The sequence below is a fragment of the Sceloporus occidentalis genome, unplaced genomic scaffold (genome assembly GCF_023333645.1).
Source record: "Sceloporus occidentalis isolate IW3139 unplaced genomic scaffold, rSceOcc1.0.p SCAF_20, whole genome shotgun sequence".
Classification (NCBI taxonomy): Eukaryota; Metazoa; Chordata; class Lepidosauria; order Squamata; family Phrynosomatidae; genus Sceloporus; species Sceloporus occidentalis.
Window position 1 is genome coordinate 10,299,754 of NW_028317000.1, and position 24,344 is coordinate 10,324,097.

The following is a 24,344-nucleotide window of genomic DNA, read 5'->3' on the forward strand; positions in this document are numbered from 1 at the left end:
ACTTGTCAGTCATTGGTTATAATTATCAACTTATTTTACTTCGTCTATAGTGTTGCCTTACATACTTTGACCTATATATGCATTCACTATTTCATAAACATCTATTTGACAGATGTCAAAGGGATAATTACCTCAATATCCCTTCAGTCACTCACTCTGTGTGCAGCAACTGAAGGAAGGGAAAGTGAGATTTTTCTTCAGTTTTGGGCCTAAACCATCCTTTATTTATTTATTTATTTATTTGGAAGTCTTCCGCATCGAGGCCCTTGGCTGTCTTTCTAAGATGGAACAAAAGGAGGCAAAGTTTTCGAAGAGAAAAAAGATAAAAAAAATATCTTGCACATGTATATGCAGATTCATGCAGTGAGTTGACAAAACAAATGAGAAGCAGCTAGAAGAAATGGGCCAAGATAGACTTTATCCATTTTCAGAGAGGCCAGAAAGAACCAAACTCAAAAAGCCATCTGTATTTACGCTCCCAACTATTGTGACTTCCCAGAAATGTACACCACCAAAAGAGCAGACATCTTTGTTTGCATTCCTAAAAGAGAGTAACGGAGATGTTGGAGGCCAAGAGCTTGCAGCTAGAGAATCGATTTGAAGCTCTTTCCCTTATCAAGGAGGATGAGGAAGAGCAGCATGGACAGACTCCAGGGACAGAGCAGGGAAGGCTGAGAGTCCCACCCGAGGGAACAGTCACTGCTAAGCCTCGGAGGAGGCGTGTGGTTGTAGTGGGGGACTCCTTGCTGAGGGGTACAGAAGCAGTGATTTGTAGGCTTGACAAGATGTCTCAAGAGGTGTGTTGTCTCCCTGGAGCAAAGATCCATGATATGACAGAGAGGCTGACAAGAATGGTCAAGCCTACTGACCAATACCCCTTCCTTTTGGTCCACGTGGGAATTTCATTTTTTTGCCCTAACTGGAGTACCTTATATTTCTCCATGTTTAATTTCATTTTGTTAGCTTTGGCCCAGCTTTCTAATCTATAAAGGTCATTCTGAAGTTTGATCCTGTCCTCTGGAGTATTAGCTATTCCTCCTAATTTGGTGTCATCTGTAAATTTGATAAGTATACCCCCAATTCTGTCATCCAAGTCATTGATAAAGATGTTGAATAGCACTGGGCCCACGTCAGAGCCCTGTGGGACCCCACTGGTCACTTCTCTCCAGGATGAAAAGGAGCCATGGTTGACCACCTTTTGGGTTCATCCAGTCGACCATTTACAAATCCATGTAACAGTTACCTTGTCTAGCCTACATTTTACAAGCTTGTTTGCAAGAATGTCATGGGGAACCTTGTCAAAGGCCTTACTGAAATCAAGATATACTATATCCACAACATTCTCTTCATCTACCAAGCTGGTCATTTTATCAAAGAAAGAGATCAGATTTGTCTGGCATGACTTGTTTCTCTGAAACCCGTGTTGACTTTTTGTGATTATGGAATTGCCTTCTAGATGTTCGCAGACTCTTTGTTTAATGATCTGCTCTAGAATCTTTCCTGGTACAGATGTCAGACTAACTGGACGATAATTGTTGGGATCCTCTTTTCCCCCCTTTTTGAAGATGGGAATAACGTTTGCCCTCCTCCAGTCTGCTGGCACTTCTCCTGTTCTCCAAGAAGGAGAAGGAGGAGAGAGGAAGGAAGGAGCAGGAGGAGGAGGGAGGAAGGAAGGAGGAGGAAGGAGGAGGAGGGAGGAAGGAAGGAAGGAGCAGGAGGAGGAAGAGGAAGAAGAAGAGTAGCAGCAGGAGGAGGAGGATTTCCATTCCATTTGTACAGGTCTGCTCTGTTTTAACAATGATAACATCCAAAGCAGTGTCTCTTGAGTGTGCCAAGAGTAATCATTTGTGGAATGATGGGTGGAAACCTTTTAGAGCAGAGGGGCTGCAGGCTTGAGCTCCAGCACCTCTCATCTTAGAAAGTGAGCTCTCTCTGAAGCTGTTGATGGTGCTGTTAGTATCCAACTTTGCAATAATATTCTCCTTGGGAGTATGTCTGCTGAAGTAGAGGGCAAAGAGAAATATCTGTGCTTGTGAAACTGGAGCCTTTTGCTTCATCTACCCGAGTTGTTGGTTTATTCTGTGTGTAAGAGACTTCACCCATCAGTCTGTACCCCCCCCCCCCAAACAGGTTGTGTGAGAAATTCAAACCTGGGCTTTAGGGGTTCTTCAGCAAGTGAAAATAATCTGGATTGAATCTGGGTTGAACTTTTGTTATTCACATGGATTTTGAATGCATCCAAAAAAAATCCACTTAACCCAGGATAATCAGGTTTTTTAAATATATATATATATATATATATTATTGAAACTGGACTGAGTATAATCATTGCAGCTCCAGACTCCTTCTGCACAAAATTTAGATGTGATTTGTTTGTGCAGAAAATAGTTTTTTCTATGCAGAAAACATCCTTTTTAAAATATATATGCATCGTCGGCAGTGTGAATAACCGAGGCAAATGGACCAGGGATAAAATTCTGCATGCCTTGAATGGGTTTCAAATATATTTGCATCATCGACGCCATCTTTATTTGAATCCTGACACATGTGAGCAACAAAACTTGCAGAGATGCGTAGAGATGAAGTTCCATAGTGCGATGCATGAGTGGGATTATTTGCATAGATGTGCTAAATGCAACAACGTCTGGATATTCTAACCAAGGTGTTTCTGTGTGGGTTGGTATGATAGGTGAGGAAGATGGACTGGTATTAAAAAGAGGAAGGGTGGAAGAAGAACAGATTGCAACTGGAAAGGAAGGAACAGATAGAACCTCGGGTTCCTTTCTATTCTGCTGTCATAGCAACATACAACTCTTTTAAGTCTTCTGTGTTCCGTTTCTTGAGCAAAGGAAAAGAGTGGAAGTTTTCCATTCATACTCTTACCTTATAGGAGCAGAGGTGGGTTCATCAGGATTGGTTGGTAGAGATGGGTGCCGTTAATAGTGTGCAAAACAAAGCATATACTGGAGAACCTAAGAGGACAGCAAATTGGTTATAGTTATACAGGTTGAATCTCCCTTTAATGAAATGTTTGGGACCAGAAGGGTTTGGGATTTTGGATTTTTTTTCTTTCAGATTTTGGAATATTTGCATATGCATAATGAGATATCTTGAAGATGGGAGGCAAGTGTAAACATGAAATTCATCTATGTTTTGTGTACACTTTATTCACCTTAGTGCAAAGTTGGTTTTTTTCACACTTTTTCCCTTCGCTGCTCAAGATTTTATTGTCAGTTTTTCAGCTACCAAAATATTTTGTTGTTGTTGTTGTTGAGTCATTTCCGACTTATGGTGACCCTAAGGTGAACCGATCATGGGGTTTTGTTGGCAAGCTTTTTGGCAAGCGGAGGTTTACCATTGCCTTCCTCTGAGGCTGAGAGAGTGTGACTTGCCCAAGGTCACCCAGTGGGTTTCATGATCGATGTGGGGAATCAAACCTTGGTCTCCAGAGTCACAGTCCAACACTCAAACCACTGTACCATGCTGGCTCTCCTTATTCACATAGCCTGAAGACAAGTTTACACATAATATTTTAAATAATTTTTATGCATGAAACAAAGTTTGTGTATATTAAAATGTGTCACTGTCACAGCCATTCAGGTGGACAATTTTGGAGGATCTTGTATTTTGGAATTCTGGATAAGAGAGACTCAGCCTGTAGTTCATGTCCTTATAACTAGCTTGCTGTTGCCAAGATTGGAAAAGAGGTCCATGTGATTTTCTTTCCCCTCCTGTACCTGAATAATTTGGCTGCCTTCCCTTTGACTTGGGTAGATGTGGAGCCATTTGCTGATCTGGGTCAGTCAGTAAGATACCTTGGACTGGTTCGAATGGAGAAAGGCAAACCCTGGGGTTGGCCTTGTTAGATGCAAGGAGAGGACTTGTCCAGCACCTGGACAGAAGACTGAACAGTCAGGCATAGATGGTACAGCTGGGTCACAGTCATCCCCATTATGCATCACGTTTTTATTGAAATGACCAAAACTATTTTCAAATTGGAATAAGCAAATACTGCCTCTTGTCCTGTCCTCTCTTTCCAGTGGCATGTAAGCAACAACCCAGCAGACACAATGGAGACCCATTTGGGATGGGATGAGCATGTATGAAATATTGGGGTCTACTGACATTTCTCTTCTTTCTTCTTGCAAGAGGTTTCTGTATGGAGCAGAATGTGAGCAACGTGAAGGAGCCCGGCATTACTAAGGTTGCCACAAAGCAGGTAATAAGCACAAGCTCTGGAAAATATATCAAGGTTATTGCTTAGACTCTTATCCAACCATCCTGTTAATAGTGAACCAGGGGATGCAGACAACGCTAATCTTAAACAGCCTAGTCTGCCCCTGATGGTCCTAACTCCATTTGCCTGTTCTCTATCTATTTTATAACTCGTATAACTATTGTAAGCATGTAATCTGTACTTCAGTGTTATTTTGTTGTCGGGAGAGGGTTGGGGATTGTTTTATTGCTTATTATGTTATTTATGCTTGATTATTATGCCATGTCATGTTATTTTAACATATGTAATGTGATATTGATGGCTGTTCTGCTGCCAGGGAAGTGCTGGGGATTGCCCTTTAAATAATTATGTTATGTTATGCCTCCATTATTATGCTATGTATTATGCTATGTATTTTAGATTTTGTACTCTGTATTCTTTATTTTTAATTCTTTATTTTTTGGTATAATTACTTTATTGTTATAATATTGCTGTGATGTATTGATGGGAGTGTATTTTGTATTTTTGATACCTTGCTTTGTAATCGGCTTTGATTCCTCAAGGAAAAGGCAGAATATAAATAAATTGTATTATTATTATTATTATTATTATCATCATCCCCCTCCCCAAAAAAAAGGCTATTAAAAGCAAGGATTAGCAATAAGGTTGCTCCAGATGAGGTTGGCTTGCAATTCCCATGAGCCTGTCCAGTGAAGCAAGTGGTTCAGTTGCTTCAGAAAAATGCAAACAGAGTGATGCTACCAAGAAGAAAACACTTCTGGGGAGACAGGGCTATGGATCTAATCTCTCCCTCCCTCCCTCCCTCCCTCCCTCCTTCTCTCTCTCTCTCTCTCTAACATACACATACACGCACACTTCTTGTTGTTAGCAGCCCTTGCGTCGACCCAGACCCATAGCAATCCTATGGATGAGACATCTCCAAGACCCCCTGCCTCCACTGCTCTGCTTAGGTCTTGCAAAATTCATGTTTCTGACCTCCTGAACAGAATCCATCCATCTAGCATGCGGCCTTCCTCTCTTTCTGTTTCCCTCTGCCTTTTCTAGCATTATTATCTTTTCCAGCCTGTCGTGCCTTCTCATGATGTGGCCAAAGTACAATAGCCTCACTTTGATCATCTTGGCTTCCAGGCAGATTTCAGGTTTGATCTGTTCTAGGACTCATTTGTCCTCTTGGGCATCCATGGTATCCTCAGCATTTTCTCCAGCCCTACATCTCAAATGCATTGATTTTCTGTTTATCCGCTTTTCTCATTCCAAGCTGTGGAGGCTGGCTGAGGCACATTGGGGTTGCTTCAGTTCTGCCAGCTGGGTCTAGGTGAGAAGGGATGCTCACAGACCCTCCTACCTTCAGGCTTGAAAGGGGCTGAGCAGGACCTATAAGGTTCCTGTTGCCAAACTTATACCCTCCAACAGTCCCAATTTGCAGGAACAGTCCGGATTAATTCTCCATCATTCCATTTTTCAGCTGCTTTGAAAATGCCCAGTTTCTCTCTCTTTCTCCCACCTTTGTCCTCAGCTGATTTCAACTGCCGCAAACTGAGTTCACACTACAGAAGTAGGTTCCATTCAGTTAAAATGCAAAAGTAGTTTGCACTCACTGGATAGAGAAGAGAGGAGAAGAGGGGACAAGTTTTGTCCTTCCCAGTAGGTTGAGACAAAAGGAAACTGCTGCAGCTTGTCCTCACTTGTTTCTTCTTCCTCATTAATAAACCTTTGCTGTCTCGATCACATTCTGATGTTGCTTGGCCAAATATGTCCCAAGTCAGAGTGACCAGACATCCTCCTTTTCCAGGACATGCCTTCAGTCTTTGAGGAATTCCACAATGTCCTCCATTTATATTTCTATGAGTGTTTTTAGCTGTTATTTGGTCTTGGCCTACATTTTTTCTTGAACACTCTACATGTTATGGTGCCTCGTCCTCCTTTGTGGTTACGACATCTGGTCACCAGGTAGAATATAAATGTGCAGTGGGCCCTTGGTATCATCTGCTGAGCTTTAGCTCCAGCCCCCCCTCCCCGTGGATAACAAAATCTGTGGATGCTCAACTCCCATTAAATACAGTAGCCTAGTAAAATGGTGTCCCTTATATAAAATGGAACATCAAGGTTTGCTTTTTGGAATTTATCCTTTTTGGGAATATTTTCAAGCCATGGATAAGGAGGTCCAGTTGTACACATAAATCAAATCAATCTCATCAGTGTTCAAACTGCATTTGCAGGATGAAGGAGAGAAGCTCACATCCGATGAACAGGTAGTCAAAGAGACAGTGGGACGTTTACTGCAGGATGAATTGGATAAGCTTCGGGTTAAAGAAGAGTCCAAGAAGGAAGGAGAACCATTAAAACCAGAGGAAAAAGGAGACAAACCCACAGTGGAGGGCGCATCCAAATTCATGGTGAGGGAAAAACCAGGAAAGAAATGGGACAGTCTAACTTTGCTGGATGAACTGTCACCATTCTCGGAGGAGGAGGAGATGGACGAGCAAAGCGACAGTCCCAGTTTGCAGGTTAGAGAAGTGAAGCCCACAAGTGGGGAAGGGGAAGAAGAAGATGAAGGCCCTGCAGGCAGTAGGGTCTCTAGGGTTGGTGTCACCTGGTGCCATAATTCCTGGTATCACCCCCCCTTCTCCATTGACCTCGTCCTATACCACACCACACAGAATCCTTAGTGATGTTATATATATATATATTTGTACTATCCATAAATCGTAAGTTCCCTCTGTCACTGAATGCGATGGTGAGAGCTGTGACAACAAAAAAATGCATTTTTTAAAAAATGATTCCTTTAAGATACAATATCATACGCACAGCCTAAATGTATTGGCTTATACAGTCAGTCCTCCACATTAGCGGCTTTGACTTTGATGGATTTTGCCTCACCGGGAACACTGTGTCCAGTTCTTGGCACCACAATTCCAAAAAGATGTTGAGAAGCTGGAGCATGTCCAGAGGAGGGCAAGCAAAATGGTGAAGGGTCTGGAAACCATAAAGCCCTATGAGGAGAGACTTAGGGAGCTGGGTATCTTCAGCCTGGAGAAGAGATGGTTAAGAGGTGATAGGATAACTCTGTTTAAGTATTTGAAGGGGTGTCATATTCAGGAGGGAGCAAGCTTTTTTCCTGCTGCTCCAGAGAATAGGATATGGAGCAGTGGGTGCAAAGTACAGGAAAAGACATTCCATCTAAACATTAGGAAGAACCTCCTGACAGTAAGACTTTTTCGATAGAGGAACACACTCAGAGTGGTGGAGTCTCCTTCTTTGGAGGCTTTTAAACAGAGGCTGAATAGCCATCTGTACAGAGTGCTTTGAATGTGTATTCCTGCATGGCAGAAAAAGGTTGCACTAGATGGTCCTTGGGGTCTCTTCCAACTCTAGGATTCTAGTTTAATTCCTTTTTACTGTCATTTTTGAAAGTTTTTCATTGCACTGTGTTCTTAGACTGTAAGCAGCTTTGAATCCCAATTCTGGGGGAAAAGCGGGGTACAAATAAATATTATAACAACAACAACAACTTTGTAAATTCCAAATGTTGATTTTCTTGTCAGGACGATGGGCATGGAGTGGGATTCCTCTGACTTACAAAGGAAGACACTGAAAATCAGTCACAACTATAGCTCTTATATTTTTGGTGTCAACCTTTCCTTGGTAACTGCTCCTTTACTTTGGGTACCTAAACTGTATTTCTAAATGGTCTAAATAAAGTCTGAAGTTGCTGTAATGATAAAAATTTGAAGAGTGAAGGAAAATGTCATGGGGCGGTATAATTTAGGGGGGTGGCAATGTCCCCATTTGTTCCGCCGCATCGCTATACCCTTGATTTCTTACTTTGCAGGATGAAACAATGGAGGAGAAAAAGGAGGTGCACCAGGAGAAACAGATCCCAAGGTGAGAGAAAGGAAGAAATTTAAAAACAACTGAGCCCACCAACATCAGCCTCTTTCTATCTCTCTTCTACCCCAGTTCATCTCTCTCTCCCTCATTCACACACACACACACACACACACACACGTATATACTCGACTATAAGTCAACCATATATATAAGTTGAGGGCAGGTTTTGGGGCCAAAATTATGGATTTTGATATGACCCGTGGATAAGTCGAGGGTAAAACTTAGAGGTATGTAATGAAGGATGTAAAGGACGAAGCAAAGAAAAGCAATGCCAACGAACTTACAAGATTCCAGCAGACATAAATATTTGTGCACATACTAAAGGCTAGATAGATGAAAGAGGAGAGGAGGGTCAGTGCTTCGAGGACAGACTAAACTCTTGCCTTTCACCATACATTTGTATGTAATATGAGTTAAAATACAGTACTTACATTGACGCATGGATAAGTCGACTCAGATATTTTGGGTCTTATAGATGAGTGTGTGTGTGTGTGTGTATATCTATCTATCTATCTATCTATCTATCTATATATATATATATATATATATAGTGTGTGTGTGTGTATAGTATCCTCCATTTTTATTTTAATGTCCTCCTTATCCTCCTTTGTGGTGAGGACATCTGAGGGGGCCATTCACACTATGGAAATAAACCGGTTTGGAACCAGTTTATGTTCAAGATGTTCACACTTGCCCTGACTGCACTCAGTGCAGTTTGCAGGGGGTGGTGCGGCCAAATTGGTGCATTTGACACCAGACCCCTTAGTGATTCTTTTTTAAAGAGCTGCTACAATCCACATTTTTGGTGGTGTGAGTACGCTACCATATTGTTTCAGATTGTGCTGCATTGTTCCTGGAAATTGAGGTTCCTGGAAATGGCTCCATTGTAAATTGATATGGTGGCAAATGTGAACGGCAACAGGTTTAAAATGGCACAGAGAGATTTGATCACGGTAAACGTAGTGGGAACACCAAGGCAATTCTGGGTGTTCTGGAGCGGAGCGGAGATGCGAATCTCTCTATTCAAAAGAGTAAGTGTGAATGACCCCCCATGGTGACCCTTCAACCACCACTATGCCCTCCTGACAAGAGTTCTGAAAAAAAGCCTAAAAGTGAAAGCAAAAAAAATCAAAATATGACAATGCCATAACCAAAAGAACATTTTGTGGGCAGAAGAGGACACAAAATATTACTGGGTGATGCAGAAAGAATGGTGCAAAAGTAAAGATGTTCTAATTCAGTTTTGCACCGTTCTTTTTTAATCATCCTGTACATTGCATGCCATGGGCTCACTGTTCCCCTCTGCCTGAGCTGACATTGAAAATATTACTTTTCTGAACCACAGTTGCCCAAATCCCACCACTAGCATGGCCACTAGCAACATTGGCTAGGCGTTAGCTCAGAAAAATAGCTCTTTACAACCTCTGGATGGGTTCTGTGTCCCATGTGTTAAATTCTCAAAAGCATCATGACTGTCAATGGAGTTTATCACATGAACAAGACCGGGAGTTTATCCTATGTATATCCTGGAAAAATTGCGTAATTACACGTAACAATTTCACACACCATCTCACAAAACCCACCATTAAAGTGGTCACAAAGAAGCATTAATGTGCATCTTTTTACTTTTGGGATTTCGGCGACTGCATTTCTGATATCACTTTATTTGTACAATTGCGTGTGATAATCATTTGTGCAATTACATGCCATTTCCGCTTCATTTGCAGGATGCTTTAAATGCACTTTAATCTCTCTTTAATGCCAAAATCAGCCCCAGTGTGATAAACTCCTATGTCACATTAATGCTCCCATCCCAAACTCTACCTGAACGGAACAGGTATGGGTTCTCACATCCTTATCGTTGCAGTCATATTGGATTTTCTGCTTTGGGCGCAAGTGCTCAAATAGGTAAGATTCTCCTCTAAAACAAGGCAGGCCTCCTTCGATACCTTACCCCCACCCCCCACCCCCACCCCCGCCAATAAGTGGTTTTTGTTATTTCCACTTTTATTTGGAGAGGGTAGCCCCTGTTAACCATCGGGGGTAATGCCTCTCCACCAGTGACTGGTGCATGCCCATTCCTGTTTTAAGTACTGTATTCCTACTGTGTGTGAGAGCCGGCATGGTGTAGTGGTTTGAACATTGGTCTACAACTCTGGAGTCCAGGGTTCAAATCCCTGCCTAGCCATGAAACCTGACCTCTGACAAGTCCCACTCTCTCAGCCTCAGAGGATGGCCATGGCCAACCCCTTTTGAAGAAACATGCCAAGAAAATCCCATGATAGAATCACCTTAGGGATGCCGTAAGTCAGAAACAACTTGAAGGCACACCACAACAAGCAACAACTGTGTGCGAAGCAGCAGAACCTGGGTAGGAGGATCTGGTCCAGGAGCCAGAAACCCCGATACAACAGATTCTTCCCGCAGAAAGTGGGTGCTAGATTTTCCAGATTTTACATATGTTTGCATATCATTGTCTCGAAACCATTTCAGTTAATGGCTTGTTATTGCTGTCCCCACCTCTGTTTCTCTTAACTGAACTCCACTCTTTTCTGTCCCCCCCCCCCACAGGCCACCACAAAGCTTATGGTCTCAATGCAGAGAGGTAAGAACCTGGGGAAGACTGGGAGACCCCCATCCCACCATCTCAGCTCAGGCGCTGGCTTATGAGGAAAAGCAGAAGGAGCGATGTGAGACAGACTTGGGCATATTGTGTGAATGTCAATCCTTTTTATAACTTGATTCAATCTGATTTGCAGAAGTTAAGAGGTGGTTTGAGCACCAGAAGCAGCAGCAACCCAGATAAACAGAAGATATCCATTCACCCTTTTGGCTACTTTTCCAGGTGAGAATGTCTCTACATCTGTTTAGCTACATCTGTAGGGCTGTAGTACATCTCAGCCATTTGATCATGCTCTCTGTCCTACCCTTCATAAATCCAAATCCCCTCAGGTCAACACCACCTGTACCCTGCCAGGTCCATTGGGCAGCTCACAGCTACAGAAACTTCTCCAAAGATTCTGGCTCCGTGGAAGCCGCCAAATCGGTTTTCACCACTAGAAACCTTAAAAACATTTTAGCTGGTCAGCACTAATACAATTTTCGGAGGTAATTCTCCACCTGCTGAGATCATTGTGCATGGAGCATCATCCAACCAAATCAATAGATTTCAACCAACTTTGCATACTCTGACTGAGTGGTTTAGAGAATATCAAGATGGACCCATTCTTCCAGGGCTGGGCTAAAGCTTACGATGGCACATCTCTTCCCATGCTCCACATGCAGAGGATGACTGGCTATGGAGTAGAGATCCCTCACCACACCATAGGACAGTAGGCCACTTTACTGGCGAGAATGGGATGGTTGATGTGACCAGTTGATCATGGCCACTTCAGTGCAGGCATTCCAGGAATGCCAATTCCTCGTGGCAAGTTTAGCACAGCTAGATGATCACAGTCATCTTAAGGATGGAGCAAGCTTGCTTTCTGCTGCTCCAGAGACCAGAACCTGGAGCAATGGATGCAAACTACAGGAAAAGAGATTCCACCTCAATATTTGAATGATCTTCCTGGCAGTAAGAGCTGTTGGACAATGGAGGACACTCCATCGGAGAGTGGTGGAGTCTCCTTCTTTGGAGGTTTTTAAACAGAGGCTGGATGGCCATCTATTGGGAGTGCTTTGGTTGTGTATTCCTGCATGTCAGGGGCTTGGACTGTCTGACCCTTGGGGTCTCTTCCAAATCTATGGTTCTTTGATTCTATGATAGAGTGCAGCAGACGATTCAACACCATTCTTCTTTCAACATGGTGGCCATTTCAGAGCTGATTGGAGCAGACGATTCAACATTAATGTCTTTCCCACTCACCACCTTTCCCCCTCATCATCTGATCTGTTTCTCCACTCAACCCACTTCATCTGATCGTGTTTGGCTACTCCAGTGCCTGTGGTGAAATGGGCTTGCTGCTACAGCAGAGCTGAAACAGCTTTGCTGAAAGAACAGCGTTGAATCGTCTGCTGCAGTAAGTGCTGAAAGAGCTGCATTCAATTGACTATGCTGAAAGGGCTGTGATCCATTGGCCATGCTAAACTAACACTGATGCGGTCACACTGAAGCAGCCACGATGAACCAGGTGCAAAGAACCATCTCAGACCCTTTAGTTGAGTGGGGGAAACTCAGAGCCACTAGATGCCCTCCTTTTCAGGGATGCATCCTACATTTCAGCCTACTGTTCTGAAAATTCCTGGTGGAATTCCACAATGTCCTCCATTTTGTGCGTGACTAAGAAGCGTTAATTTATATATGAGTGTTTTCAGCTTTTATTTCGGAATTTCCTACACTTTTCTTGAAGATCCTGCATTTTGTGGTGTCTTGTCCTCTTTTGTGGCTAGGACATCTGATCACCCTGGGGAAGCTGTGTGGCACATAAAACCCTATCCCCATGTTTAGTTGTAGAACAAGGTGCATATTTAACTTGGGTTTTCTCTTTTCTTTCATAAAGTTTTGCAAAAGCCTTTGGCTCAGACAGTTCTGCTGGTCAAGGGAAGGTAAGCTTGTACACTTCCCCTCTTTTTTTGTTCCATCACTTGTTTCGTTTTTCCTGCCTTTACAATCCAGTCGGCCCTCCATATCTACGGAGCTGGCATCCACAGATTCCACAGATGTTTCCACTTGAAAATATTCCAATATTCCCAAAAGAAAACCTTGATTTTGCCATTTTATATAAGAGACACAATTTTACTGTGCCCTTGTATGCAATGGTACGTGAGCATCCATGGATTTTGGTATCTACAGAATAAAGTTTTATTTTCTGGAACCAAACCCCAGAGGATTTCAAGCGTCCACTATATATTTACATTTCAGGGAGGAAGGGCAACAGGGTTGCCTGGATAACTTTTCTGATTTCTTAAGAGTTTGGAGATGCAGGAGGAAAGCAAGAAAAGAAGGTCATATTACTTAAATTTTACAAATTAGTCTTGCCTAATTTGTACATCTCATGGCTCCTGAGAAACAAGAGAAAAGCACATGCTCTTTCTCTTGTAGATGCAAGTAAAGTTCATACTTATCATTGCCATTATGATGCAACTGTAGTTGTATCCACTATATGCACCATCCACGTTTGACTGTCTCCAGACAGAGGGATGCCTAGTAACCTGAGCTCCAGAGCTTTTAAAATTACAACTCCTGGTACCCTCTAACCAGCAAGTATGGCTATGATAGAAGGATTCTGGGGATTGCAGTTCAAACAAGTAATGTTTCCAAGTCCTGTTAGTAACTGTCCATTTGTTATGGTAAGAAGTGGCATTATACTTGTTTTTTCACTCTAATGGGAGTGTTGTGTGTACCTATATAAAAATGTGTATTAGCTCATGCAAAGAAAATAAGGCCATGCTGCTTAAATTGCACAAATTAATCTTGCTTCAAATTGGTGCCTCTTTTTTGTGATGTACTTGCACTTGGGGCACATTACCTTTTGTTCTTTTTATGTGCTTCCTTGGAAATATCTAACTGGTAGTTGGTCAAGATCCCTAGACTGTATGGATTTTTGCTTTCATGCAACATGGCAGATGTTATATAGAGGGGTTATTCAGATGGTGAAAAAAATCTGGGTTGAATCTTTGTTGTTCGCATGCATTTCAAATGCATCCGATTCGGTTTTTGAAGGGCTGCCAAAAACCCCACTTAACGCAGGATAATCGATCTTGGGGTTTTCCCAAGTATTTTTTTTTTAAGATTTGCATTGTCAGCAGTGTGAATAACCGATCCAAATAGACCTGGGATAAACCAGGCTAAAACTCACCTTGAAAATGTTTTGAATTCATTCTTGTATTCCTTGCATGCCTTGAACATGTTTCCAGTACGTTCACATTGTCGACTCCATCTTTATGCGAGTGCTGGCACATGCTAGCAACAGAACTGAGATGCACATAGATGCGGTTCCAATTTAAAAATTGTGTGAACAACAAAACTTGAATGTGAGAGTGAGATTATTCACATAGTCATGCTAATAATAATAATAATAATAATAATACACAACATTTGAATGACCACAGAAACATGTGAAAGCACAGTGGTGCTGCACACTAGTATGGATTCTTAGACACTGGGTCTGATAATCCAGTTATTCATAAGACAAGAAGGAATGATGGTGAACCTTTTAGAGACTGAGTGCCCAAACTACAACCCCAAAACCCACTTACTTATCGCAAAGTGCCATGTCCCTCTGGCTTTCTAGTGACAAACTCTAGTGAACTTTGTGTTGGGACAATGGTGCGTGTGCCCAGAGAGAGGGCTCTCTTAGTGCCACCTCTGACACGCATGCCATAGGTTCGCCACCACTGGATCATTTGTTTGAGGTCTGGGCGGTTGGTTGGAAAGAGAATTCTTTTTGCTAGGGAGTCACTTAAAATCTAAAAATGTTGTTACAGCAAATGTCAGATGAGGAAGCACAGCCACGACCACAGCCACGACCACAGCCACAACCACAGCCACAGAAACGCCATCCAATGTAAGAGACCAAGATGACTCTGGAATATTGAGCAGAATTTCAAATTCATGGGCAGGTGGAAGAATATAGAGGTGTTGCCAAAATCATAGAAGGGAAGAACAGAGCCTAGTGTGAAAATATTGCAGGATTAAGAGATCACCTTTTTCAGTTGTGACACTAAACAGTAAATACAGTCGGCCCTGTCTTATACACAGATTTTTTATACATGGATTCAAGCATCCATGGTTTGAATTTTTATTTTAAAGTATAAATTTCAAATATCAAACCTTGATTTTCCATTTTTTATAATGGACACCATTTTGCTATGTCATTATATTTAATGGGACTTGAGCATCCATGGATTTTGTTATACACGAGGGATCTTGGAATCAAACCCCAGCGTATAACAAGGGTCCACTGTACAAACTGAGTAATACAGAAAACACTAAATGACTAAAACTCAACAGGGCTCTGACTCTCCTATTCTCCTATAATGAAGGAGGAAGAAAAAAACCAAGAGAAGAAACATATTATTCTACCAGAAAAAATGCAAAGGTAGCTGTGTTGGCCATTTAGTAAATTCAAACCATTTGGTGGATTTTTGGTGTTTGGTGGGTTTTTGTTTGGATATTATTCTACCATTGCAAATCGAAATAAATAAACTCACTAAGGTTACAACAGGTTGTGTCTCCCTTATCCAAAATGCTTGGGACCAGAATTGTTTTGGATTTCAATTTTTTTAGATTTTGAAAAAGCTGGATTTGCATATATGCAAATAATGAAATGTCTTGGAGATGGGAATCAAGTCTAAACACAAAATTCATTCATGTTTTGGATATACCTTGTAAGATTTTATCACATGGACAAAAAAGATGAGAGTATAGCAGGATGCTCTCAGCAATAGTGCACAATAGCGTAAAGATTTTCACACAACACTATTGCACAATATTGACAGGAGCATCCTGCTATGCTCCCATCTTTTTTGTCTGTGTAATAAAGACCATACACATAGCCTGAAGTATATTGAAAAGTGGTTATTTATAGGTAGAAGTTACAAGTAATGGACTTAAGAAATTATACAATGGAGAATCTTTAAGTGATATGGAAAATAACAGCAGAAACACAAAGGAAGTTATTTTGCTACATAGAATTTAACTTTGGTTAAAAGTGAATACAAGGTTGATAATAAGATAATAGGATTGTAGAGGACAAAGAAGGGGATGCAAGATCGTAGATTATATTGTATTATGTATATAAGAAGTGCAAACTTGTAGGTTGAATGAAAAATTATTGTTTTTAAAAGATATTCCTGAATTTAGATGCATACTCTCCAAAATTTCCCCAATGAAACCTTGGACACGTGTGGCCAAACAACATCAGAATGTAGTCACAAAATGGCAAACGTTTATTTTAATAAGGAAAGACACAGCAACTAAGAGAGGTTACAGCAGTTTGCTTTTGCCTGAACCTACTGGGAAGGGAACGATTTCACAGACACGTTGCACTCATGAGTGCAAACTACGTTTGCACTTTAAACTCCCTTTGCAGCCGTTTAAGGTAGCAAAGTGGAAGGAGAGAGAAACTGGGCTATTTTAAAAGCAATTGTAAAGCAGGACAAAAGAGGATGAATGAGTGATATCCTTGCTAAATTGGGATATTTGGCGTAAAAGTAGATGCTGTCTTTTGGAAAGGTGCCTTCCTGAGTTGGCATTATCCCTTACGTCTTATCCATGGAGACACTCACATAAACAACTCTCAGGCTCTAAACCAATGCTCACAGTGCAAACCATCCCAGTCTTTAACAAGCCTCTTGTGCCTTATTTGCAACTGCAGATCAGGAATAATAGGAGCTGAATCCTTGGTTTGGTGGAAAACCTCCAGAGGCCATATCTAATCTGAGGGCCAGAAGTTTCCCGTTTATTTCTTAGAATCCAAATTAGGTACATGTGATGATAGACAAGCTTTTACTACATCCTCATCCTCATCATCATCCCGCCCTCTTCCCAAAACTGGGACTCAGAGCGGTTTACAAAATTAAAACAGTACAATTAAAAACACAGAAAAGTGCTACATTAAAACAGAATTAAATTATTACAATATTAAAACAGATTGCATATGAAGAATAAAATATAGTTAAAAAGAGAAAAGTGTTTAAAATGTGTTCAAAAATTACAACACCCAGCCCACCACTTTAAGTACTACTACTCAATGCTATGGAGTCCTGGGATTTGTAGTCTGACAGAGAAGGTGAAATACCTCACAAAACTACAGAATCCAGAATTCTGCAGCACTGAGCCAAGTCAGTTAAAGTGGTGTCAAACTGCATTCATTCTGCACTGCAGATCAGACCTTAGAAATCTCTTTGGCTGTATCACCACTTCAGAATTAATACAGTTCAACGCTGCTTTAACTGCCATGGCTCAGTGCTATGGAATTCTGGGATTTGTTGTTTGTTGTGGCACCAGAGCTCTCTGAGAGAGAAGGCAAAATGTCTCACAGAACTACAGAATTCCATAGCGTTGAGCCATGGCCGTTAAAGTGGTATCAAACTGCATTAATTCTGCAGTGAAGATGCATCCTTTGACTAGTAAGCAGCGAAGGGCATAGAGGTGAAAGAGAAGACATTGCCCTGAGGCAAGGATGTATTTTTACATGGTATTTCTTATGTTTTGTTTTTAAAAGGTTATCCAGATTGTTTACCTTCATAGTTTCTGATGACCAAACCAAGGTAGGCTTCTTCATTTATCTCTCGATTGGTAGCCCTGGACAGTGGGATTTCTTTATATTTAAACATGGGGAGGGGGTCAAGAATGGCAACCAGGTGTTGAACTAGAAAACCCTTGGATCAGGCCTAGGAGGAAAGTTATTCTTGACTTTAATATCCATGTTCATATGTCACATGAAGCTATTGTTTATATTGGCCAAGGATTCCATCTTTAGCCAAAGATCTTGGCCAAAGATTGGCCATTTGAACTGTGAATTTTCCTGCAGATGATCAAGCAAACCACAATTCATTTTGCTCATTTCTACCTACTGGGGTACATTTGGAACTGTTTTCAGTTCATCTTTATTACAGTCATAGACTGGCACACATTTGGAATTATGGGAAAGTACCATGAGTATTTTCATAGCCAGATGTCACAGGGATATGGGGGTTTGTTCATCCTCCAGATTGCTGCCATGGTGGACATGATCCATGTCAAAATACCCGTTTCCCAGAAAGCAAAATTTGGAGACTAAAATAAAAATGAGATGTTGAACACCACAAGGGCCACCCAGTCCAACACTCTGCCATGGAGGAATACACAATCGAAGCACTCCTAAGAGATGGCCATTGAGCCTCTGTTTGATAACTTCCAAAGAAGGAGACTCCACCACTCTCCACTGTTGAATAATGTTTACTATCAGGAGGTTCTTCCTAATGTTTAGCAATATCTCTTGCCATTGTTGCAGAAAGCAGTCCTGAGAAGACCAACGGTGTTTATGAGTGAGAACGTTGCAAGGTACAAGAGCCTGTTTACTTCGGTGCGCAACTGAGTTGGGATTGCACTAGGGATGTTGTGTTTGTACCCTGTCATCTGAGTTTCTGGTTTTGATCTTCATCGTTTTTAAATGTTATTGTACACCACCTTGAGAGGGCTTACCCTAAAACAGGCCTCGGGGACTGCAGTGGGTCCAGGAGTTGATTTTCTGCCTCTGAGAACCTCACAGGCCCCAAAATGTCAAAGGACAACAATGACAAGAAATGGCCAGAAATCCACATATCCTTATGCAGAACAGGCTTTTCTAAAAGTAAAGCAGCACGTTGGCCTCGGGGGTAGGTTGCAACCCATTTTGCCGCCAGACTGCTGCTCCTTACTGGAGAAGCAAGTCAATTTTTAATAATAATAATAATAATAGAGAATTATTATTATTATTATTATTATTATTATTATTATTATTGAGTCAAAGGCTTTCATGGCTGTCATCCATAGTTTCTTGTGGGTTTTTCGGGCTATGTGGCCATGTTCTAGAAGAGTTTATTCTTGACGTTTTGCCAGCATCTGTGGCTGGCATTTTAAGAGAATGCCAGCCACAGATGCATTCTGCAGTACAATTTCAACTGGTTAACCACTGGGTGACTGGGATTTATCCTGCAGTACAATTTTGCAACCTTGGAGAGGAAAGACCAGCCCAGGCTGCCTAGCCCTCATTCTCCGTAGGGTATGGTATTTCTCTGACTTGGTCCTTCTCTCCCTCTTAAAGCTTACCAACGACCTCAACTGACGATGCACAGGAAGGCCAGGAAAGCGTAAGCCTGTGAATTTATCTCTTCTTTCCCTTCATTATCCATGAATGGTGGGTCAACCAGGACATTTAAAACCAACTAAGGGCTCAAACAGACAGGCCAAAATAAAGCGGCTTCGGGTCACTTTGGAAGTATGCTGTTTAACTGACACACGCATCTTAAGAGGCCAGAAGTTGTGCCCAAATTGCGCTCTAGTCCTTAGGACTGGAGCGTGACTTTGGCACGGCTTCCAGCCTCTTAGGATGCATGCATCATTTAAACAGCAGACCTCCAAAGTGACCCAAAGCAGCTTTATTTTGGCCTGTCTGTTCAGGCCCTAAGATGGGCAGTGGATTTTCTGCTTGCTTGCCCAGAGTCCACACCTGAGAAATTTTTATGGTGAGAGTGGGCAGAGAAAGAATATATACAAGAATGTAAGAGATGGTAGAGAATTGGTTCTTCACCTTAGCCATGTTCTTGAACAGTAATTCCCAAAATCTGGTCCTCCAGGTTTTTTGGGCATCAGCTCCCAGAAGCTTTAGACATCTTGCCCAATGGTCTAGGATTCTGAGAGCTGACATCTAAAACACCTGGAGTGCCAGAGTTCAGGAATTACTGCTCTATATATTTGTGGCTTCTGGAGCATGAAGTCTAAAATATCCAAAGAGCCAAAGGCAGGGGTAGGCAACCCTTTTGAGCCAGGGGCCGGGTTGCTGTCCCTCAGACAACTGGGGGGCCGAAACCAAAAAATAAATAATTAAATAATTTTTAAAAAATTAAATAAATAAATAAACCGGGTCAAATGTAGGGCAAAATTTTCAAATGGAGGGCACTTTTTAAATAAAAAATGGAGGACACACAGAAAAATTTGCTGATTTTTTAAAAAATGTTAAGATAAATGCATGTTTCTGAGGCTTCTTTAGACAATTGCCCCACCATGCCCCTCGCGCAAGATGCCAAAGGCCCCGGCAGCAATCGGCGGCAGGACCAGGCTGGGGCCGGTCCCAAGGCCTCACCGGGCTGCATCCGGCCCACGGGCCGCAGGTTGCCTACCCCTGGCCAAAGGTTAACAACCTTTAGCTATGGAGGGGCCACTTCTCTGGGATGGGATTTGGGGCACTGTTCTACCATGGTTCCGGTCCTTCTTGAAGGGGCAAACTCGGGTGCTGGTGCTGGGGGACTCCTGTTCGATATCCAGGCCATTGACTTGTGGGGTCCCTCAGCTCAGTTTTGTCCTCCTTGCCATTTCTACATGCAACTGCTAGGAGAGGTCCTCAGAATTTGGGTGTTTGGTGTGCTGGTGACACCCAACTCTATCTCTCCTTCCTATCTGATTCCAAGGAAACTGTCTTGGGGGGATTACCACATGAGGTGCTAGTGATGGAATTGAAATGGAATTACAATCTACGATACCTCTCCTTTTCACATGACGTCATTACACATTTGTTACTGATCCGTCGCTGATCCGCCATCATACCATTATTATTGCACAATTTCACATTAACGAGAGATATCTGTCAATGCAAAATTATGTGATAATAATGGTATAGCAACAGATCGGCAATGGATGAATGACAACGTCATGTGAAAAGAAGAGAAATCCTAGGTTGTAATTCCACTTCAATTCCATCATTAGCAGCTTCTGCGGTAATCTCCTCGGCGTTGAAGCAACGTCTATTGTCAGTAATGGATTGGATGAAAGCAAACAAATTGAAACTTGATCCAGACAAGATAGAGATACTCCTGGTCAGCTGAAACACAGATCAGGGAATAAGGATTCCCCCTGCAATCTCAGGCTCACAGTTTGGGTATCCTCTTGTACTTTACTCTGAACCTGGATGCCCAGGTTTCAGCCGTGGCCAGGAGTGCATTAACACAGCTATAACTAGTGTGCCAGCTGTGCCCATTCCTTGAGATATCAGATCTGGATGTGATGACACATATCTTGATCACATCACGTTTAGAGTATTCTAACACACTCTACATGGGGCTGCCTTTGGAAACTGCTCCAAAACTTCAGTAGGTTGAAAATGCTGCTGTCAGAATGCTGACTGGGGCCTCCATTGTTGGAAAAACCTCATTGGCTACCAGTTCATTTCCAAACACAATTCAGAGTGTTGGTCATGGCCTAAAGTCCAGACTATCTGAAAGACCATATCTCTTCATACAAACCAGCAAAAAGTCTAAGATCTTCAGGGAAATGCTTTCTCTCAGACTTGCCATCATTATAGGCTTTCTTGGTGAGGACACAAGAGAGGACCTTCTCTGTGGCTGCTCCCATCCCCTGGAACTCCCTTCCACCGAAGGCTAGGCAAAGAATTCTTTATCTGATATTTACTTAATATGCAAGCAGGGAGGCTTTTCGTTGAGATTTGTGCTTTTCTTTTTCATTACCTTTTGTACATTTTTAATTTTGTGCTGTTTTAAGGATGATGATTTTAATTGTTTGTAAAATTGAATTGTTGTTTTTAATTGATGTATTTTGTGAGCTGCCTTGGGTCGCACTCAGGGAGAAGGGTGGCATATAAATGACACAAATAAATAAAATCTCTTCTTGTCTGTATTTTGCTGCAGAGAGATTCAGCAGTGGCTGTGGAATCTGAGTTGGAGGGGGACCATGCAAGGTATGAAACAGGTTTCCCAGCAAATGCTGCACTTTCAGTTCGTGGCAAGTCACAGAAGCAATGCCCTCAAAATCAGAGAATAGAGATGCCTTAAGACATCTGGCAATAAGTAGAAGGGAGAGGGAATATCCCACCTGTGAGAAAGTTCAAGAATCACACAGGAAGAGAGCATTAGGGGTTATTTTGACTTTTTTTTAAGTACAAATAATCTCATTCACTCATTCTGGTTTTGTTGTTCACACTTTTTTTGTATTGGAACTGCATCTCTGCATGTTCTATTGCTCACACATGTCAGCACTGTGAATACAGATGGAGTCTGATGGGGGGGGGGGCTTTATTTCTCTCATACCTGTACAGTTCAGACTTATGTCTTCTGGGATGTCCCACTTTCTAGTTTCCAGGGTGTTTCTTGCCACCCTCCAGGTTTTACAAGACGAATCTATGCATTATCTAGACTTCACCAGCCATCCAGTTTTGCTTAAGCATGTCATTTTCAGAAAGTCAGCTAAACTAGAGTTTAGAAGGAAAAGATGTTCTCTTTACAAGAATAATATCATTAGAAGAAGTTTCCCTGATGCAAAAGCATGAAGGTTTCTTGAGAAATTCAGTGTCCTCTGCCTACAAAGGGGTCTGTGGCCTCACAAAGGATGGCGACATATTGGATTGCAAAAGATGTCCCTTTTTTGTGTTGCAAATGGATGTTAAATTTCCTGGACTTTGAGAATCTCCCAGTAGCCACATGGCCAGAAGGATTAGGGAGATTATCACACCAGGGCCAATTCAGCAATAATCGTAGTAGTGGAAGCTAATGAAACAGTAATGCTATAGCACTCAATATTTTCACACAGTGGTGCAATCACACAATAAATGTCAAATAGTATCGAGATTGCATCCTGCATACATTTATGGATGAATCATCAGTACACTGGAACGGATCTTTAGTGCATGCTCCATTTCAGCACTACAGCACATGTCTGCAAAACATGTTTCCATCCCACACGGAATAAAATACAATCAAATAAAATTTATTACTTCCCCACATTCTTTTAATCCAGTGTAAAGAAAATTGTGCCCCATATCTCAACAGAAAACAGAAATCCACTGCAAAACTGATTCTGGCAATTTGATCGGATAGCCACCACTGAAATGCAGTCTGAATAAATGTCCCTGGTTGCGATTAACTTTTGCACTCACAGTTGCATTTCATTTCCGTTATTGAGAAGCTATTCACAGGACTTTCCCCATTATTGGCTTGTTGCAGGAGTATTCCAGGTTCTTCATGAGAGAAGTCCTGGATGAGCATGACATCATCTGAAAATATTCAGAGTGATTGCGTGATTATCCTGGCATAACTCCTGGGTTTTCCCCCCGGTCTGAAAATCTCCTAGGTGCCTGCCTGCAAGAAATACCCCTCCATACCATCTGAACTGAGAATAAAAACAGCAAAATGCAGGCCTATGACTAACACCTTCATTTTCCCCCTCCTGTATGGTTTTTAATACCTTGCCTGATGAAGAAGCCAGTGGAGCTTCAAAAGCTTGCAACGTGTCTATTGTGCATTTTGGTTCACCCAATAACGGGATCACGGTTTGGTGGATTTTTGATGTCATTGGATCATTAGAAGAATGATTGTATCATCGCTCTTGGCAATGACTGGTGAAATGGGGATGGGAATAAAATGCTTTATTTTCCTCCATCAGCTTGTAAACTGTACTTTTCTTTTGCTCCAACATTTCCAGGGGTCCTGAGATCGTCCTGCCTAGACCAGAGGACAACATCTCTGAGTCAACCAAAAAAGAGGTAGGGAGTTAATGGTAGCAGAGGGATGCATGTTTTGGGCGCAGCAAGCCCCTGGCTTTGCCCGCTTTGTGCCCGCTTGCACCTAAGACTCAGCTCTAGAAGGTGGAAAAATAGGGGCCCCAGACCAACAGAGTTCTTAGTTAGAAGGTGGTATTTTGAGATCCTTCTCTACAAGCCTGGCATCAGACCCAGAACTTGGGTAAGTTACTTGTTAGACCACCCTTCAAAGTTTATACTACAGTTGTAGAATTAAAAAATAAGTTTCCAACTTTTGGTTACTGTGTGTGACAACCTTTGGCGCTGCTACGATCTCTGCATCTTGATGGGGCTCAATGCTAAGGCCAGTCTCGAGAGACCCATCTAGTGCCCTCTACAAGAAATTAGTAGTTTTAGTATATTAATTTTTGTGTTATTTTGGTTTTTCCGTTTGTTTTTGATGCTAGCTGGCCTTTGTTTAACAGGCCAAGTAATTTGCTAAGTTGAGTATGCTTACACACTGTCTCACAGCTGTTTTTAAAAAGCATGCAACAGTTGAAAAGACAGAAGGCAAAGAGGACTGAGGAGAGAGGAGGAAAATATACTAATTCAGGCATTATTTATTGTTAAATAATAAATCTCTGTAAGCACTAGCTGGATTGGCCACTATTGCACAGAGCTCTGAAACAAGAGGAGCCAAATATTAGCCTGTCCCCATCCAGGGTGACCAGGCATCCTTTGTCCAGGAGCAAGTTCAAAATGTCCTCCATTTTGAGCATGACTTAAGAAGCATGAATGTATATTCATATGAGTCTATTTCTCTTTTATTTTGGAATGTCCTCAATTTTTCTTTAATTTTGCGATGCCTTGTCCTCCTTTGCGGTTAGGATACCTGGTCACCCTGATTCCATCACACTTTTCCCTTTGCAGCGAATGATGCCACATAATCCAAGCAAAATTAATAAATCTCATCCAATGTCTTTATCTCAAGAGGCTTTTCTCTCGCTAAAGTAGCATTGTACTGTATCTAAAAACACTATGCAATTGGGCTTGCTCTCTTTCCT

The 24,344-nt window shown here is 41.9% G+C and overlaps 1 protein-coding gene across 6 annotated transcripts in view; it reads left to right on the forward strand.

The window, feature by feature from the left end:
- Positions 1–24,344, forward strand: part of LOC149301946 (uncharacterized) — a 35,717-nt gene that overhangs the window by 1,899 nt on the left and 9,474 nt on the right. Inside the window, exons 2-10 of one of the 6 annotated variants that reach the window (XR_016272130.1) lie at positions 4,150–4,219; positions 6,457–6,744; positions 8,070–8,122; positions 10,700–10,733; positions 10,888–10,973; positions 12,628–12,673; positions 17,296–17,341; positions 18,067–18,116; positions 18,859–18,896. Coding sequence is in view for 3 of the 6 variants with exons in the window: in XM_089483229.1 (XP_089339355.1) it covers positions 10,715–10,733; positions 12,628–12,673; positions 17,296–17,341; positions 18,067–18,116; positions 18,859–18,904; positions 21,455–21,504; positions 23,244–23,304 (318 nt within the window). In the remaining 3 variants the exon portion in view is untranslated. Of the gene's footprint in view, positions 1–3,758; positions 4,220–6,456; positions 6,745–7,836; positions 7,883–8,069; positions 8,123–10,699; positions 10,734–10,887; positions 10,974–12,627; positions 12,674–17,295; positions 17,342–18,066; positions 18,117–18,858; positions 18,905–21,454; positions 21,505–23,243; positions 23,305–24,344 lie in introns of those variants that run through there. The other 5 variants (XM_089483229.1, XR_016272128.1, XR_016272129.1 and 2 more) reach the window with 5 other exon arrangements.